The sequence below is a fragment of the Eleutherodactylus coqui genome, chromosome 1 (genome assembly GCF_035609145.1).
Source record: "Eleutherodactylus coqui strain aEleCoq1 chromosome 1, aEleCoq1.hap1, whole genome shotgun sequence".
Classification (NCBI taxonomy): Eukaryota; Metazoa; Chordata; class Amphibia; order Anura; family Eleutherodactylidae; genus Eleutherodactylus; species Eleutherodactylus coqui.
The window spans coordinates 7021306-7038874 of record NC_089837.1 but is presented as its reverse complement, the minus strand read 5'-3'; the positions used below and the strand labels follow the sequence as shown (position 1 = coordinate 7038874).

The window sequence follows — 17569 nt, the reverse complement described above, 5'->3', positions numbered from 1 at the left end:
GCCCTGACTGCTGTGTGACGTGCCCACTTGCTGGAATTCTATGCTGCACATGTTGGCCACAATGTACAAGCAGCGTAGAGCAATAGGGGAAAACCAGCCGTAACATGGGCGGTGGAGTGGTAGTCATCCTCTGCAATTCTTTACTGAGGAGTGGGCATGGATGGCAGATATCTGCCTGGTCCTTGGAAACTTTGAGGAGTCTACCCAGATGTGACCGGCAGTGCGGTAATCATTAGTGTTACCATCCCGCTGCTTTGCCTGCTGAGAAGTTTGCTCCAAAACATAAACGTCGACGCTTTGCAGTTGGAACAGGACACAGGGGGTGACAGTATGTCACTTCATAGCCAGACCACCCTCATGTCTATATCTCAGCATGTTCTGGAGGAGAGGGAGGAGCAGGAGGAGGAGGAGGAGGAAGAGACAGCTGGGCACACTGCAGAGGGTACCCATACTGCTTGCCTCTCATCTGTTCAGCGTGTATGGGCCGTAGAGTAGAACAGGAGGAGGAGGATCCCGAAAGTCATCTTCCTAGTGAGGACAACGATGTGTTGCGTACTGATACTCTGGCACACATGGCTGACTTCATGTTAGGCTGCCTTTCCCATGACCCTCACCATTCTGGCCAACACGGATTACTGGGTGTACACCCTTCTCGACCCACAGTTTAAGGAGAACCTTTCCACTTTCATTCCCGAAGAGAAAAGGGCTACGTGAATGATGCAATACCACAGGGCCCTGGTGGAAAAAGTGATGCTAAACTTCCCATCTAACAGTACTAGTTGCAGAAGGTGCAGTTCCGAGTGCCAAGTAGCAGCGGGGGCGCGGAGATCAGGCATCATGTCGAGCGCAGGCTGCAGAACACTCTCCAAGGCCTTTGCCAGCTTTATGGCTCCCCAGCAAGACTGTGTCACAACTCCCTAGTCAAGGCTGAGTTGGAGGGAGCACTGTAAAAAGATGGTGAGGGACTATGTAGACAATCGTACCACCGTCCTCCGTGATGCCTCAGCTCCATACAACTATTGGGTGTCAAAGCTGGACATGTGGCATGAAATTGCGCTGTACGCCCTGGAGGTGCTTGCCTGCCCTGCCGCTAGTGTCTTGTCAAAGAGCGTTTATTGCAGCTGGGGGAATCATCACGGATAAGCGTACCCGCCTGTCAACTGCCAGTGCCGACATGCTTACACTCAAAACGATGAACAAAGGCTGGATTTCCCCAGACTTCTCTTCTCACTGGCGGAAAGCAGCGGAACCTAATGATTCTTTTCACTGCAACAGGAGAAAAAACCATTCTCTATCACCAGAAAAAAGGGGGTATAAGCTTTGTCAATCACTCTCGGATATTATTACTCCTCCTACTCCTCCTCCTAAAACAGCATGTCATCACGCTGAACTGCCAATTTTTCTGAGGCCCAAAAGGCTCTGTTTATAAATTTTTTTACAATTTTTAAAAGTTTCAAAAGTATTGATACTTTAACAGAAACGTATTTTTTTTCACAGGGCTACCTCCAGGCTCTGTTACAAATTACGCAACAGCGAGTTATGGGTTTCACCTGCCCTCGCGGTTGAGCGATTTTTCAGGGGTGCACTTGTACTCTTAGTACACCAATTTTTCTGGCCCTTGCCTATACTGTTATCTAACTAATTTTTCCGGCCTTCGCCTACACTCTTGGTAACAAAATTTTTTCAGGTGTTCGCCTACACTCTTGGTACACCAATGTTTCGCTTATACTCTTGCTACAGAAATGTTAATGGGGTCTGCCTATACTCTTACTACAGAAATGTTACTGGGGTCCAACTATAATCTTGCTACAGAAATGTTACAGGGGTCTGCCTATACTTTTGCTACCGAAATGTTACTGGGGTCTGCCTATAGTTTTGGTACACCAATGTTTCAGGGGTCCTCCTACACTTTTGCTACAGAAATGTTACAGGGGTCTGCCTATACTTCTGCCACAGGAATGTTACAGGGGTCTACCTATACTTCTGCTACAGGAATGTTACTGGGGTCCGCCTATACTTTTACTACAGAAATGTTACTCGGGTCGACCTACACTTCTGCTACAGGAATGTTACTCGGATCCACCTACACTTCTGCTACAGGAATGTTACTGGGGTCCACCCATACTCTTGCTACAGAAATGTTACAGCGGTTTGCCTATAATTTTGCTACAGGTATGTTACTGGGGTCTGCCTATACTTTTATTACAGAAATGTTACAGTGGTCTGCCTATACTTTTGCTAGAGGAATGTTACAGGGGTCTGCCTATACTTCTGCTACAGGAATGTTACTGGGGTCTGCCTATACTTCTGCTACAGGAATGTTACTGGGCTCTGCCTATACTTCTGCTACAGGAATGTTACTGGGGTCTGCCTATACTTCTGCTACAGGAATGTTACTGGGGTCTGCCTATACTTTTACTACAGAAATCTTACAGGGGTCTGCCTATACTTCTGCTACAGGAATGTTACTGGGGTCTGCCTATACTTCTGCTACAGGAATGTTACTGGGGTCTGCCTATACTTTTACTACAGAAATCTTACAGGGGTCTGCCTATACTTCTGCTACAGGAATGTTACTGGGGTCTGCCTATACTTTTACTACAGAAATCTTACAGGGGTCTGCCTATATTTCTGCTAGATGAATGTTACAGGGGTCTGCCTATACTTCTGCTACAGGAATGTTACTGGGGTCTGCCTATACTTCTGCTACAGGAATGTTACAGGGGTCTGCCTATACTTCTGCTACTGTAATGTTACTGGTGTCCGCCTACACTTTTACTACAGAAATGTTACAGGGGTCTGCCTATACTGTGGATGCCCAAAGACTACCCATTGCGGTGTTTTACCTATTTGGTACAAGTACACTGACTGACTAGGGCAGAAATGTGGGCTGAGTCCAAGGTCCTTGGCGGGGTGAAACTCTGCCATGTTTGGGCACTCTGATTTCATCCTATATAATACTATCATTGTGGACTGAAAGCATAGGCGAGCCCAAGTAACTCAAAGACTTCCCCTTGCGGTGTTGAGCTATCTGACACCTACACAGAATGAATAGTGTGTGGACACATGGATTTCCTATTGCTATGTAACTCCTGGCACCTTGGGTCACACAAGGTGGAAGCTAGGACCAAGCCTGCCCCAGGGTCTACTCACGTACTTTCCACACAGACTATTGCGGGTCCTAGCTTGGTCATGGTGTCTTGGCCTTGAAAGGCCACCTCCTCCTCTTACTTGGGGTCAGGGGATCAGCACTGGGCAACATGCATTTTCCCTTGTGTTACCACAGTTATCTGAGGAACTGGTTTGGGCCAAACAAAAGGAACGTTACTGCATTAATGAGACGGTCACAGCTACACTAGCATCCGAGTCCGCTTTATGACCACGATTACTGAGGGTGTGAGCCGAGGTGGAGGTCCTTGGCAGGGTGAAACTTCCTTGTTTGGGTGCTCTGATTTCTTTATGTGTAATACTTTCCTTGGTTTCCAGGGGCTCGTCTATGCTGTGGGTGCACATAGACTTCCCATTGAGTTGTACTACCTGTCTGGCCGAAACACACTGACTGACTATGGCAGAAATGTGGGCCGAGGCCAAGGCTCTTAGCAGGGTGAAACTCTGCCATGTTTGGGCACTCTGATTTCCTCATGTGTAATACTATGCTTGAGTTCCTTGAGCTTGCCTATGCTGTGAGTGCACAAAGACTTCCCATTGCTGTGTTTTACCTGTCTGGCACAAATACACTGACTGACTAGGGTAGAAATGTGGGCCGAGGCCCTTAGCAGGGGAGAACTCTGCCATATTTGGGTGCTGTGATTTCTTTAGGCGTAATATCATCTTTAATTTCCTTGGGCTCACCTATGCTGTGGGTGCACAAAGACTTCCCATTGCTTGTATTACCTGTCTGGCACAAACACACTGACTGACTAGGGTAGAAATGTAGGCAGAGGCTCTTAACAGGGTGAAACTCTGCCATGTTTGGGCACGCTGATTTCCTCAAGTGTAATACCATGCTTGAGTTCCTTGGGCTTGCCTATGCTGTGAGTGCACAAAGACTTCCCATTGCGGTGTTTTTCCTGTCTGACACAAATACACTGACTGACTAGGATAGAAATGTGGGCCGAGGCCCTTAGCAGGGGGAAACTCTGCCATATTTGGGTGCTGTGATTTCTTTAGGCGTAATATCATCTTTAATTTCCTTGGGCTCACCTATGCTGTGGGTGCACAAAGACTTCCCATTGCGTTGTATTACCTGTCTGGCACAAACACACTGACTGACTAGGGTAGAAATGTAGGCAGAGGCTCTTAACAGGGTGAAACTCTGCCATGTTTGGGCACGCTGATTTCCTCAAGTGTAATACCATGCTTGAGTTCCTTGGGCTTGCCTATGCTGTGAGTGCACAAAGACTTCCCATTGCGGTGTTTTTCCTGTCTGGCACAAATACACTGACTGACTAGGATAGAAATGTGGGCCGAGGCCCTTGGCGGGGGTGAAACTCTGCCATGTTTGGGCACTCTGATTTATTCATGTGTAATACTTTTCTTGGGATCCAGGGGCTTGGATATGCTGTGGGTGCACAAACACTTCCCATTACTTGTAGTATAGACTGTGAGTTATCCAAAAAGAATTGTGGACCAATCTTGCAGAGAAAAATCAGCTCCTCACAGAGATTGATGAATGCATGGTGTTTTATGAGGCTCTGAAGATGATATATAGGTTTTTTTACACAGAATTCAAAGTCCCTTGCACGGTGTAGATGGTCTAACACTTCTAGAAGACAAGACATCTATCCTAAATCAGTGGTCAGCACCAACACATGGTACAGGACTCAGCAATACATTGCATCCCAAAACAGTCAGAGGAAACAGAACTTAATGAGATCCCCACCTTGGAGGAGACATCAAGGCTAGCAAACAGCTGAAAAGTGGCAAGGCAGCAAGAACTGCTGAAATTCCACATGAGGTTTGGGTACATGGTGGTTCAGTGTTACACACTAAAGTCCATCTGCTGTTTGTCTCCTGTTAAAGGGGTTGTCCTGCGAAAGCAAGTGGGGTTAAGTACTTCTGTATGGCCATATTAATGCACTTTGTAATATACATCGTGCATTAAAGGGGTTGTCCCGCACCGAAACGGGTTTTTTTTTTTTTTTAAACCCCCCCCCCCCCCCGTTCGGCGCGAGACAACCCCGATGCAGGGGTTAAAAAAACCACCTGCACAGCGCTTACCTGAATCCCGGCGGTCCGGCGTCTTCATACTCACCTGCTGAAGATGGCCGCCGGGATCCTCTGTCTCCATGGACCGCAGGGCTTCTGTGCGGTCCATTGCCGATTCCAGCCTCCTGATTGGCTGGAATCGGCACGTGACGGGGCGGAGCTACACGGAGCTACACGGAGCCCCATTCAGAAAAGAAGAAGACCCGGACTGCGCAAGCGCGGCTAATTTGGCCATCGGAGGGCGAAAATTAGTCGGCACCATGGAGACGAGGACGCCAGCAACGGAGCAGGTAAGTATAAAACTTTTTATAACTTCTGTATGGCTCATAATTAATGCACAATGTACATTACAAAGTGCATTATTATGGCCATGCAGAAGTGTATAGACCCACTTGCTGCCTCGGGACAACCCCTTTAAATATTGGCCATACAGAAGTTATACACTTACCCCCTCCGGTGCTGGCGTCCCCGTCTCCATGGCTCCGTTTAATTTCTGTGTCTTCTGGCTTCTTTAGACGCGCTTGCGCTGTGCGGTCTTCTGCCTGGTGAATGGGGCCGCTCCGGCACGCTCGCGCCATAGAGCTGGTCTGCGCGTCGTCATCGTAGCTCAGCCTCCATCACGTGGTGCCGATCAGCCAATTAGGTGGCTGTATTGGCAGTGGAACGCAAGGAAGGAGAAGACAATCCATGGTGCACCATGGGAGAAGACCCGCGGTGCACCATGGGAGAAAACCGCGGTGCATCATTGGGAAAGTACCGGCGGCCATCTTTAAAAGAAGAAAAGAAGATGCTGCGCGAACTGGGAAGGAGGTAAGCGATTTTTTTTTTTTTAATTACAAACGGTATTGATTTTAACGGTGCAGAATGCGGGGTTAGGTTGAAAAAAAAATTGCATTTCGCCGCGGGACAACCCCTTTAAGAACAAAGCAAATTATCCCAGGACCACTGAGATGCCCTCATAATCACCCTATATCTAATATAAATAAGCCTACATGCTTTTTCTTGCACCGCACTTTGACCAGTCTGCCTCACCTTAGGACTTTTGTGTCATTCAATTCTTTAGATCTTGACCGCAGCCATAAAATCCAAACTTTGAGGCAAAACAAAACTTGAAATAGTGCTCCATAGTTTAGAAATCCAATAAGAGAAAAAAAAGAAAGGAGGTGGTAGATTGACTTACCAGGTGCCAGATGAGACACACCCTGCCCAAGGGGACCCACCGCCACCCAACATCCAAGAACGCATATATCAGTAACCCGATGTTCCAGTGGTATACCGGAGAGCCAGCTTGAATCAGTTAAGACTAGAGATGAGCGAGCACTAAAATGCTCGGGTGCTCAGTACTCGAGTCGAACTTTCCGTAATGCTCGAGAGCTCGTTTCGAGTAACGAACCCTATTGAAGTCAAACGGGGCCTCGAGCATTTTTGTATGGGACCGATGCTCCGCATAGGGGATGATTTGTGAAACACCAGAAAACCTCAGAAAGTCATGGAAACACCACAGAAACGGATAGGGAAGGGCAGGGGCAGCATGCATGGCTGCATCTGAGTCTCCCAGGTCCCACATTAAGCCACAATAGGGGCAAGAGTCTGGCGGTCACCCCCCTAAGAATTTACATCGGACAAACCCTCATTAACAAGGCACACCTCAGCTAAGCACCACACTACCTGCAACCAAGGACAATCACTGTCTGCGGGTGACACCGCTGCCTCTTCTCCTGGGTTACATGCTGCCCAACCCCCCGCACAACCCTGCGTCCACAGCACACACAAATTTTCCCTGCGCAGCGTTCAGCTGCCCTCATGCCACACGCTGGCTGCATAGCCACACCACCCTCATGTCTATTTATAAGTGCGTACTGGATGAGGAGGAACCGGAGACTAACACTACAGAGGGTTGGCATGGCTAGGCAGCGACCCTCTTCGAAAGTGCGGGCGATAGCCCACAATGCTGTTGAGAATTGATGATAAATTGCGTACGATCATCATTCCAATCCCGTGCCACCTCCGTCACAAAATTGTCCGGAACCGCTAACGTGGGCATAAAGGGGACTCAGGTGCCAGTACGTCTACACATCTCCACAATGCAGCAGCACATACTAACACCAAAGATTGGTTTGCAGCAGGAGGTGTCGCAAAAGTAGCCACCACAGGTATACAGTGACCCTGTGAAAGTCTCATGAAATCACTAACGCTTCCTGTGGATGCTCCAATCCAGTATCTCGGATAACTGTGGTAATTTGTAGCACGAGAGATAATACATGCCGACCAACGCAGATCCCCAGACCCCAAGCAGCAGGGGGAGGTGGCATAATAAGCCCGAGAAACCATGACCGAGGTAGGAGCCACAATACTTTGTGTGGGAAGCACGTGAGCGGGCCCTGGGTCAGGCTCAGTTCCAGCATCCACCTTGTGTGACGCAAGGTGCCGTGAGTTACATAGCTATGGGAAATCCATGTGTCCTCACACAATTCATTCTGTGTAGGTGTTAGATAGTTAAACACCGCAATGGGAAAGCCATCTGCACTCTGCACCCTACCCTAGTCAGTCAGTGTATTTTTGCCAAATAGGTAAAACTCCGCAATGGGAAGTCTTTGTGCACCCACAGCATAGGCGAGCCCATGAAGCTCAAAAACAGTATTACACATGAAGAAATCAGAGTGACCACACATGGCAGAGTTTCACCCCACCCAGAATCTCGGCCCACACCTTTGCCCTAGTCATTCTGTGTATTCATGCCAGACAGCTGAACACAGCTATGGGAAACCTTTGTGCACCCACAGTTGGGGCAAACCCCTCAAACCTTTCTGTAGCAATTGTATAGGCGGACCCCTCAAACCTCTTAGTAGCAAGTGTATAGGCGGACCCCTGAAACTTTTCTGTTGCAAGAGTATAGGCGAATCCCTCAAACCTTTTATTAGCAAGTGTATAGCCGGACCCCTGAAACATTTCTGTAGCAAGTGTATAGGCGGACCCCACCAAACTTTTAGTAGCAAGTGTATAGGCGAACCCCTCAAACCTTTTAGTAGCAAGTGTATAGGTGGACCCCGCAAACCTCTTAGTAGCAAGTGTATAAGCGGACCCCTGAAACTTTTCTGTTGCAAGAGTATAAGAGAATCCCTCAAACCTTTTAGTAGCAAGTGTATACACGGACCCCCAAACTTCTTAGCAGCAAGTGTACAGGCGAACCCCCCAAACCATTCTATAGCAAGTGTATAGGTGGACCTCCTAAACCTCTTAGTAGCAAGTGTATAGCCAGACCCCTGAAACTTTTCTGTTGTAAGAGTATAGATGGACCCCTGAAAATTTTCTGTTGCAAGAGTATAGGCCAGTGATGATGAACCTATGGCACGTGTGCCAGAGGCGGCACGCAGAGCCCTCCCTGATGGCACGTGCCACCTTCGGCCGCTCACCACGTTAGTGATTACTGGCAGGGGCCGCAGCTCCCTTGCCAGCGTTCACTCAGCAGCGCTGATCCCGGCGCACACAGTGTCGTCAATGTGCAGCCGGGATACCCCTCCCCTGCTGTCTCTCTTAGGTTCCACGGGAGCAGGGGGTTGAGGCGTCCTGAAGCACACTGTCATCACAGTGTGCACCCGGAATGGGCGCCAGCAGCAGCGCCGAGCAGAGTAGGAGGGGGTAAGTATATAGGTCTCGGTCTCACTATTACTACTGGGGCTGCTATGGGATGTCACCATTACTATTGGGGGCCGCTGTGGGGTGTCACCATTACTACTGGGGGCCACTGTGGGGTTTCACATTACTACTGGGGGCCGCTGTGGGGTGTCACCATTACTACTGGGGGCTGCTGTGGGGTGTCACTATTACTACTGGGGGCCGCTGTGGGGTGTCACTATTACTACTGGGGGCCGCTGTGGGGTGTCACCATTACTACTGGGGCTGCACTGGGGTGGGTCACTATTACCACTGGGGCCGCTCTGGGGGGTCACTATCACTGCTGGGATATGTTTACACGAGGTGAAAATGCTGCAGAATGTCCTCAGCGGAAATTACCATGGCAAATTCCACAGCATTTCCGCATCCAAAAGAAGTCAAAATCTGCACCTGGTCTATTTCCAAACGGCCCTGTTCTTTTAAGAACGATGGAGGTAAAAATCATATGTCGTCATAAGCCCCGCCCCCTGATGTGTTGCCACTTTGCAATAAATAAGTAGGCTTTAGGTTGCAGTTTGGGCACTCGATCTCTAAAAAGTTTGCCATCACTGGTATAGGCGAACCGCTCAGACCTTTTAGTAACAAGTGCACAGGCGGACCCCCAAAACCTCTTAGTAGCAAGTGTATATGCAGACCCCTGAAAAACTTTTCTGTTGCAAGAGTATAGCCGAACCCCTCAAACCTTTAAGCAGAAATTGTATAGGCGAACCCCTTCAACCTTTTAGTAGCAAGTGTATAGGCGACTCCCTCAAACCTTTTAGTAGCAAGTGTATAGGCAGACCCCTCTAACCTTTTAGTAGCAAGTGTATAGGTGGACCCCCCAAACCTTTTAGTAGCAAATGTATGGATGGACCCCTGAAACCTTTCTGTTGCAAGAGTATAGCCGAACTCCTTAAACCTTTTAGTAGCAAGTGTATAGGCGGACCCCCCCAAACCTCTTAGTAGCAAGTGTATAGGCAGACCCCTCCAACCTTTTAGTAGCAAGTGTATAGGTGGACCCCCCAAACCTTTTAGTAGCAAATGTATGGATGGACCCCTGAAACCTTTCTGTTGCAAGAGTATAGCCGAACTCCTTAAACCTTTTAGTAGCAAGTGTATAGGCGGACCCCCCAAAACTCTTAGTAGCAAGGGTATAGGCGGACCCCTGAAACCTTTCTGTTGCAAGAGTATAGCCGAACCCCTCAAACCTTTTAGTAGCAAGTGTATAGGCGGACCCCCCCAAACCTCTTAGTAGCAAGTGTATAGGCGGACCCCTGAAACTTTTCTGTTGCAAGAGTATAGCCAAACCCATCAAACCTTTTAGTAGCAAGTGTATAGGCAGACCCCCCAAACCTCTTAGTAGTAAGTGTATAGGCAGACCCCCCCAAACCGCTTCGTAGCAAATGCATAGGCAGACCCCTGAAACATTTCTGTTGCAAATGTATAGGCAAATCCCAGAAACATTTCTGTAACAAGAGTATAGGTGAACCCCTGAAAATTTTCTGTTGCAAGTGTACAGGTGAACCCCTCAAAGCTCTTAGTAGCAAGTGTATAGGCGAACCCCTGATTTTTTTTTTTTTGCAAGAGTATAGACGAACCCCTCAAACCTTTTAGTAGCAAGTGTATAGGTGAACCCCCCCCAAACCTCTTAGTAGCAAGTGTATAGCCGGACCACTGAAACTTTTCCATTGCAAGAGTATAGGCGGACCCATCCAACCTTTTAGTAGCAAGTGTATAGGAGAACCCACCAAACCTTTTAGTAGCAAGTGTTTAGGCGAACCCCTCAAACCTCTTAGTAGCAAATGTATAGACGGACCCCTGAAACTTTTCTGTTGCAAATGTATAGGTAAACCCCAGAAACCCCTTAAACCTTTCTGTAGCAAGTGTACAGGCAGACCCCCCAAACCTCTTAGTAGCAAGTGTATAGGCCGACCCCTGAAACTTTTCTGTTGCAAGAGTATAGCCGGACCCCTCAAACCTTTTTGTAGCAAGTGTATAGGCGAAACCATCAAACCTTTCTGTAGCAAGTGTATAGGTGGACCCCCCAAACTTCTTAGTAGCAAGTGAATAGGCGGACCCCTGAAACTTTTCTGTTGCAAGAGTATAGGAGAACCCCTCAAACCTTTTAGTAGCAAGTGTATAGGTGGACCACCCAAACCTTTTAGCAGCAAGTGTATGGGTGGACCCCCGAAAATTTTCTCTTGCAAGAGTATAGGCGAACCCGTCAAACCTTTTAGTAGCAAGTGCATAGGCAGACCCCCAAAACCTCTTAGTAGCAAGTGTATAGGCGGACCCCCCAAACCTCTTAGTAGCAAGTGTATAGGCGGACCCCTGAAACTTTTCTTTTGCAAGTGTACAGGCGAACCCCTCAAACATTGGTGTACCATGAGCATAGGCGAACCCCTCAAACATTGGTGTACCATGAGTATCAGCGAACACCTGAAAAAATTTGTTTGCCAAGAGTATAGGCGAGGGTAAGAAAAATTTGTTGGGTAAGAGTATAGGCGAGGGCCTGAAAAATCGGTGTACCAAGAGTACAAGTGTACCCCTGAAAAATTGCTTAACCCTGAAAGCAGGTAAAAGCCATAAACATTTTTTTTTTAATGTAGCTGTCGCTTTATTTGCAACAGAGCCTGGAGACAGCCCTCCGACAACATTTGTTTTAACCCCCGTAAAATTGGCGTTTCAGCACAATGACATGCTGTTTTAGGAGGAGGAGGAAGTTCCGAAAGGGATAGACCGAGTTACTTCTTCCTTTTTTGGGGGTTAGAGAGAGGATGCATATTTCTCCTGTTGCAGCTAAAAGAATCTTTAGGTTCCACTGCTTTCCACCGGTGGAGAAGAGAAGTCTGGAGAAATCCAGCCTTTGTTCATCTTTATGAGTGTAAGCATGTCGGCGCTGGCAGTTGACAGGCGGGTATGCTTATCCCTGATGATACCCCAGCTGCACTAAACACCCTCTCTGACAAGACGCTAGCGGCAGGGCAGGCCAGCACCTCCAAGGTGTACAGTGCAAGTTTGTGCCACATGTCCAGCTTTGACACCCAATAGTTGTATAGAGCAGAGGGATCATGGAGGATGGTGGTACGATCGGCTATGTACTCCCTCATCATCTTTTTACATTGCTCCCTCCGACTCAGCCTTGACTGGGGAGTGGTGACACAGTCTTGCTGGGGAGACATAAAACTGGCAAAGGCCTTGGAGAGTGTTCCCCTGCCTGTGCTGGACATGCTGCCTGATCCCCGCGCTTCCCCTGCCACTTGGCCCTCGGAACTGCGTCTTCTGCCACTAGCGCTGTCAGATGGAAACTTTAGCATCACTTTTTCCACCAGGGCCCTGTGGTATTGCATCACTCTCGTACCCCTTTCCTCTTCGGGAATGAAAATGGAAAGGTTCTCCTTATAACGTGGGTCTAGAAGGGTGTACACCCAGTAATCCATGTTTGGCCAGAATGCGTCTAACGCGAGGGTCACGGGAAAGGCAGCCTAACATGAAGTCAGCCATGTGTGCCAGGGTACCAGTACGCAACACATCGCTGTCCTCACTAGCCCATACGTGCTGAACAGATGAGAGGCAAGCAGCATGGGTACCCTCTGCAGTGTGGCCAGCAGGCTCTTACCCCTCCTCCTTCTCCTCCTCCCCCTCCTCCTCCAAACCGCACTGAAATATAGACATGAGGGTGGTCTGGCTATTAAGCGACATACTGTCATCCCCGTCTCCTGTTCCAACCACAAAGCGTTGGCCTTTATGCTTAGCAGCAAACTTCTCAGAAGGCAAAGCAGTGGGATGGTAACGCTAATGATGGTAACGTGGAATGAGGAAAATCCTGGGCGCTCCGGGCCGAGCAGCGTTTCCCAGAAAGCGGAAGGAGCAGGCGAGTTTCCCCTGATAGAGCCGACGTCGGTAAAGTAAGGACTCGCAAAATGTCACAACGAGCACCTTGTCGGGGCCAATGGGAAAGAGCTGTGGTCTTTGACACATTTTCTCAAAGTGCTGAGGAGTGGGGACGCACTCAGTCAATGCACCACAGCCTTCCCCCACCGCTGCCTCCCTTGGGGCAGAGCGACTGAGTCCCCCTCTTCCCTGCCAAGTCCCCACTCTGCTTGTCTGGCCGTGGGGCCAACGTGTGGCCATTTTAAGCCTGGGCTCCCCCTCCGAGAAGTCGGGCAAGGCTGAGGTGGGCGCCTGCCCATATCTGCCATGTGACCCCTTGTGAGCCCCTCTCCCACGCAATCGGTGCGAAGATGAGGCGACCGCTCCAAGCCTGGGCATCCCCACTGAGAAGCAGGGCAAGGTGGATGTGGGCGCCTGCCCGTCTCCGCCGTGTGACCCCCATGTGAGCCCCTCTCGCACGCAGTGGTGCGAGGATGAGGTGACCGCCGCAAGCCCAGACACAACCTCTGAGAAGCCGGGCAAGGTAGAGGCGGTGGCCCTCGCCCACCTCTGCCATGTGAGCCCCTGCGAGCCCCTCTCCCACACTGCGGTGCAAGGATGAGGCGGCCGCCCCAAGCCTAGACACCCCCTTCGAGAAGCTGGGCAAAGTAGAGGCGGGGGCCTGCCCGTCTCCACCGTCTGACTCTCTGTGATCCCCTCTCCCATGCAGTGGTGTGAGAATGAGGTGACTGCCCCAAGCCTGGGCACCCCCTCCGAGAAGCTGGGCAAGGTAGAGGCGGGGGCCCTCGCCTGCCTCTGCTAACCTTTTCTCGTGGGTTAGCTTAGCACGGCACGTCACAGCGCAAGAAGAACGTGTTCTCTCTCTCCTCCCAGAAAACGCTCTGAGAGGGCAGAGCATCATACAGCACTAATCTTGTGCATAATTCTCAAAACACATGCCATCTATGGCTGTGATATGACTATCACAGCCATCCATGTCTCCATGGACCAATCACAAGGGTCCCTGGTAGTTTCTATTTACAAAATATGGATTTGGCAGCTTTCTATATTTCCAGGTGCACTAAAACTTTTTGCTTTGGGGTGCAGGGGAGGGGCAGGGGGTGCAGGGGAGGGGCAGGGGGTTTAGGAGAGAGCCAGCTTGGGAGGCCGTCAAAAGGCATATTGGCGGTCGTTAAGGGGTGTATTTTTCAAAATAGGGTCATTTGTGTGGGTATCTATCATTCTGACACCTCTGAGCGTTTGCAAACTTGGCTTCGTGCAGGAAAACAAAATGTTCCTCAAAATTTTAATAATGAATGTTAAATCTGTATGTCTCTAAGGGTGACTACCCACTAGCATTTTTTTCCCGCTGTTAATTCACTGCGTTTTTGTTTTTTTTCAAATATCAATGGGACTTTCTAATGTTAAAATGGTAACGCAGCAAAAACGTCAACTGCATTGAGATTTTAACATTACAAAGTCCCATTGACATCTGGAAAAAAAAACAACGCAGCGAATTCGCGAGTGGAAAAACGCTAGTGGATATTCACCTTTAAATGCTAAAAAAAAATAAACTAAAGTTTTGTAAATGCGCTTCCAGAATAAAGTTAAACACATGGAGTATATATCTTATCAAAAATCTGGACAGTATGTTTGCACATATTTGAGATATTGCAATTAAAAAAAAAAGACAATTTTTCCCCAATTTTCCCAATTGTGTTGCTTTTAACAAATGTACACAAGTTATATCAGTCTATTTTTACGACCAAAGTGAAGCACAATATGTGGCGAAAAAGTAATGTCAGAATCACTTGGATATGCAAAACCTTTACGGAGTTATTCTATGTTACAGTTACACATGTTAGGTTTCCAAAAATTTGCCTGGTCATTAAGGTACAAGTAGGCTTGGTTACCAAGGGGTTAAATTAAAGGTGCCCACACACCTTCAACAGCTGTTGGCTGAATGATCATTGTGTCCCTCAGCTCTGTTGGGCTTGGCTGGGTGTTTACATCTTTAGGGGGGATAGGTCACAGCCATACAAACTTTCTTCAAGAGAACAAAAGGATCAAGCATTAAAATAAAAAAATCTTGCTATTTATATAGCACCAACGTATTCTGCAGCACTTTCAGGTAATTATTTATTTATTTTACAGACCCCAGAAGGATGGAAGGCTGAGTCAACCTTGAGCCAGCCACCTGAACCACACAAGGATTGAACTTGCAACCTTCTAATTGTAGGTGAGAGCTTACACTCTGCACCACACAAGGCTCAGACATCAAGGTCCCTGATACTTTTTTTCTCCAAACTCATCTGTCAGAGGAAGTTGAGCATCCCACATAGAAATTAGAGATTTGTCTGGCCCAGCTGTAATAGGTGGATTGGATGACTAAACACTAATGTGTATGAGAGCCTTTACTGTGTACAATTACTACCATCACGGAGTATGTACATCGTACATATATCTCTGCCAACAGCTTGTGAATAAAGTGAATGTTAGGAGAGGGAGAACATCATTAGCAGTGCAATATAATGGCAGTAGGTACACAACGCCGGCGAATGTGCCAACGATCAACTATTCACAGTACAGTTGGGCATACATATCAGTTATACCATAAGATGTTTATGGGCACTCGCATTTTGCACTTACCAGGTGACTGTACTTATAATTTATCTCTGCAGATTGACAGTTCCTGGTGAGGCGTAGATCATGTAGAGCCTGAGCCAATATGTACACAGCTTTATAGACTCGGTCGGAGAGACCAGGGTCTTGGAAGTTATAAAAGTCTGTGACCCTTTCTGTCCCTGTACAGTTATGAAGAGATTTATTGTATGCAAACTGATGTAATTCATTCATTCGGGGATGTCTTGATAGACAGTGGACATTTACCAGCCAAATATGAACCAGTAACATGTCTTCTGGATGATTTACAGTCTGGAAACTTTCATAGAAGCTGCTCATATCTGGAAGAGGCAGCCGAGAAGGTTCAATAGCCAAACTCCCATTTAATGCTTCTTTGTGATGTTCTATAAGAGCTGCCATTAAAGCAAATGGAGGACCGAAGACCAGAGTCTTATCCCGCAACACAATTCGTAATGCGTGTAACCAATCTGCAAGGTATACAGAATACGTCCCACAGAGTATGATAACCTGGGCTGATGACTTGCTGATGATCTCCATGTTTTTTCTTTCTATCTCATGTATAGCATTTAAGCTCACACGCTTTACTTTTATGGTGTAGGCCACACAGATTTCATTCATGGTCAGATATTGTGTCAAAATCCGAATCTCCTCATTACCGCTGTCATCGTCTGAAGATACAATCCCAACCCATGTCCATCTAAAGAACTTCATTATCTTGGATAACACCAAACAACTGATCTGGGCACTTTGACTGGTCCTGTAAAAAGTTGGGTAGCGATGTCGATCATTTAAAACAGAACTTGTTGCCCCATAACTGATCTATAAAGAGTAATGATATAAAACAAGTATTAATGCCAAATAAATAGCCTAGAATCTAATGGAAAACCAAAAGAAATAGAAATGATTGATGGTATGAAATAGCAGCCTAGCCCACACATAGGGCAGAACCTCCGCTCTTGGACCCTAACTACAGATGGAAGAAACAGTAAATGAAGCCCATACATTTCTGCACTGATTATAAAATGTGGTCTGGTTGTATCTAAGTTACAATTATAGCCAGACACAATGGGGAACATTTTCTGCAAGGGCCGTTTGCACAAAAATGTCGTGACTTTTAAGCCTTCTGCGTCAGCCCTGCAACCTTCTTTGAAAAGTGGGTGCAGCTTGTTTGGAGGGTGTACCAAGAAACTTATGAATAATTTATCCCAGACACTGGCCTAAGTTATGCCAGAAATGTGGGCCTGTTGGGAACAGGCATACATTTCTGTCGAGGCACACAGAGGATGGGAGTATGCACTGAGTGCCTAAAGAAGCATGTGTTTCATGTATTCAGCGCACCGTCCGCACGAGAAACTGTAACAGGGCCCCATAACTATAATGCTTTATTTATAGTATTGGGCTTTCTATATTGCCTTATGGCCCCCTAATGCTCCTTGGCCTAGGTGCAACTGCATCCCCTATAGTTATGCCCCTGCCTATAGTCCACCATCAGGGCTACAGGTCACGTCTCATCTTTTATTATTTTTAAATCATATTTATCTAGATCCTGGACACAGGGCATACGTTAAGGAGTTGAGACGACAAGGTGCTGGCCTGTCACGGCGGCACTTACCACGCTCCCTTCCAGAGGACTGCATGTAGCCACAGCCAGGGCACTGCTGGGCTTCTTCCGGACACTCCTTGGGAAGGGATGCCCAATAAACATAGCGAACAGTGATTGAGGTGTTGTCATGGATGACACTACTTTTCCGTTACACACTGGAATGACGTTTGGCAGAGAATAAATGAGCCACAGACAGATATAATGTACCTCAGGTCCATGGGAACAGTCAGGGCTTGACGAAACTTTACTTGAAATGAACTTCCATCAGTACAAGGCAAAAAAAAATATTCCAAGTGCAAGCATTAAGACAGACTTGAGTAGAAGTACCTCCACACAGCGATCCCAGACTTCAGAACACCTGTGTGTTAACAATTGAAGATGTGTACCTCCACCCAGTGGTCCCAGACTTCAGGACGCTCAGGTGTGAACAATTGAAGAAGAGTAGCTCTACGTGGTGATCCCAGACTTTAGGAGGCTCATGTAGGAAGTTCAGAAATAACTAGAGTACCTCTGCACTGGGCCTTGGACAATTAGTCTCATGTTCAGCTCATGCTTTCTCTCTCTTTGGGGATCACTCCTCTAGCATTC

At 47.8% G+C, this 17569-nt stretch overlaps 1 protein-coding gene across 1 annotated transcript in view; it reads right to left on the bottom strand.

Moving 5' to 3' along the window:
- LOC136584156 (vomeronasal type-2 receptor 26-like) overlaps positions 1-17083 on the bottom strand; it is a 32089-nt gene extending 15006 nt beyond the window's left edge. Inside the window, exons 1-2 of the mRNA XM_066584290.1 lie at positions 16991-17083; positions 15385-16197 (exon numbers count right to left, since the gene is read on the bottom strand). Coding sequence (XP_066440387.1) covers positions 15385-16197; positions 16991-17083 — 906 coding nt within the window. The remainder of the gene's footprint in view (positions 1-15384; positions 16198-16990) is intronic.
- Positions 17084-17569: the final 486 nt, after the last annotated feature.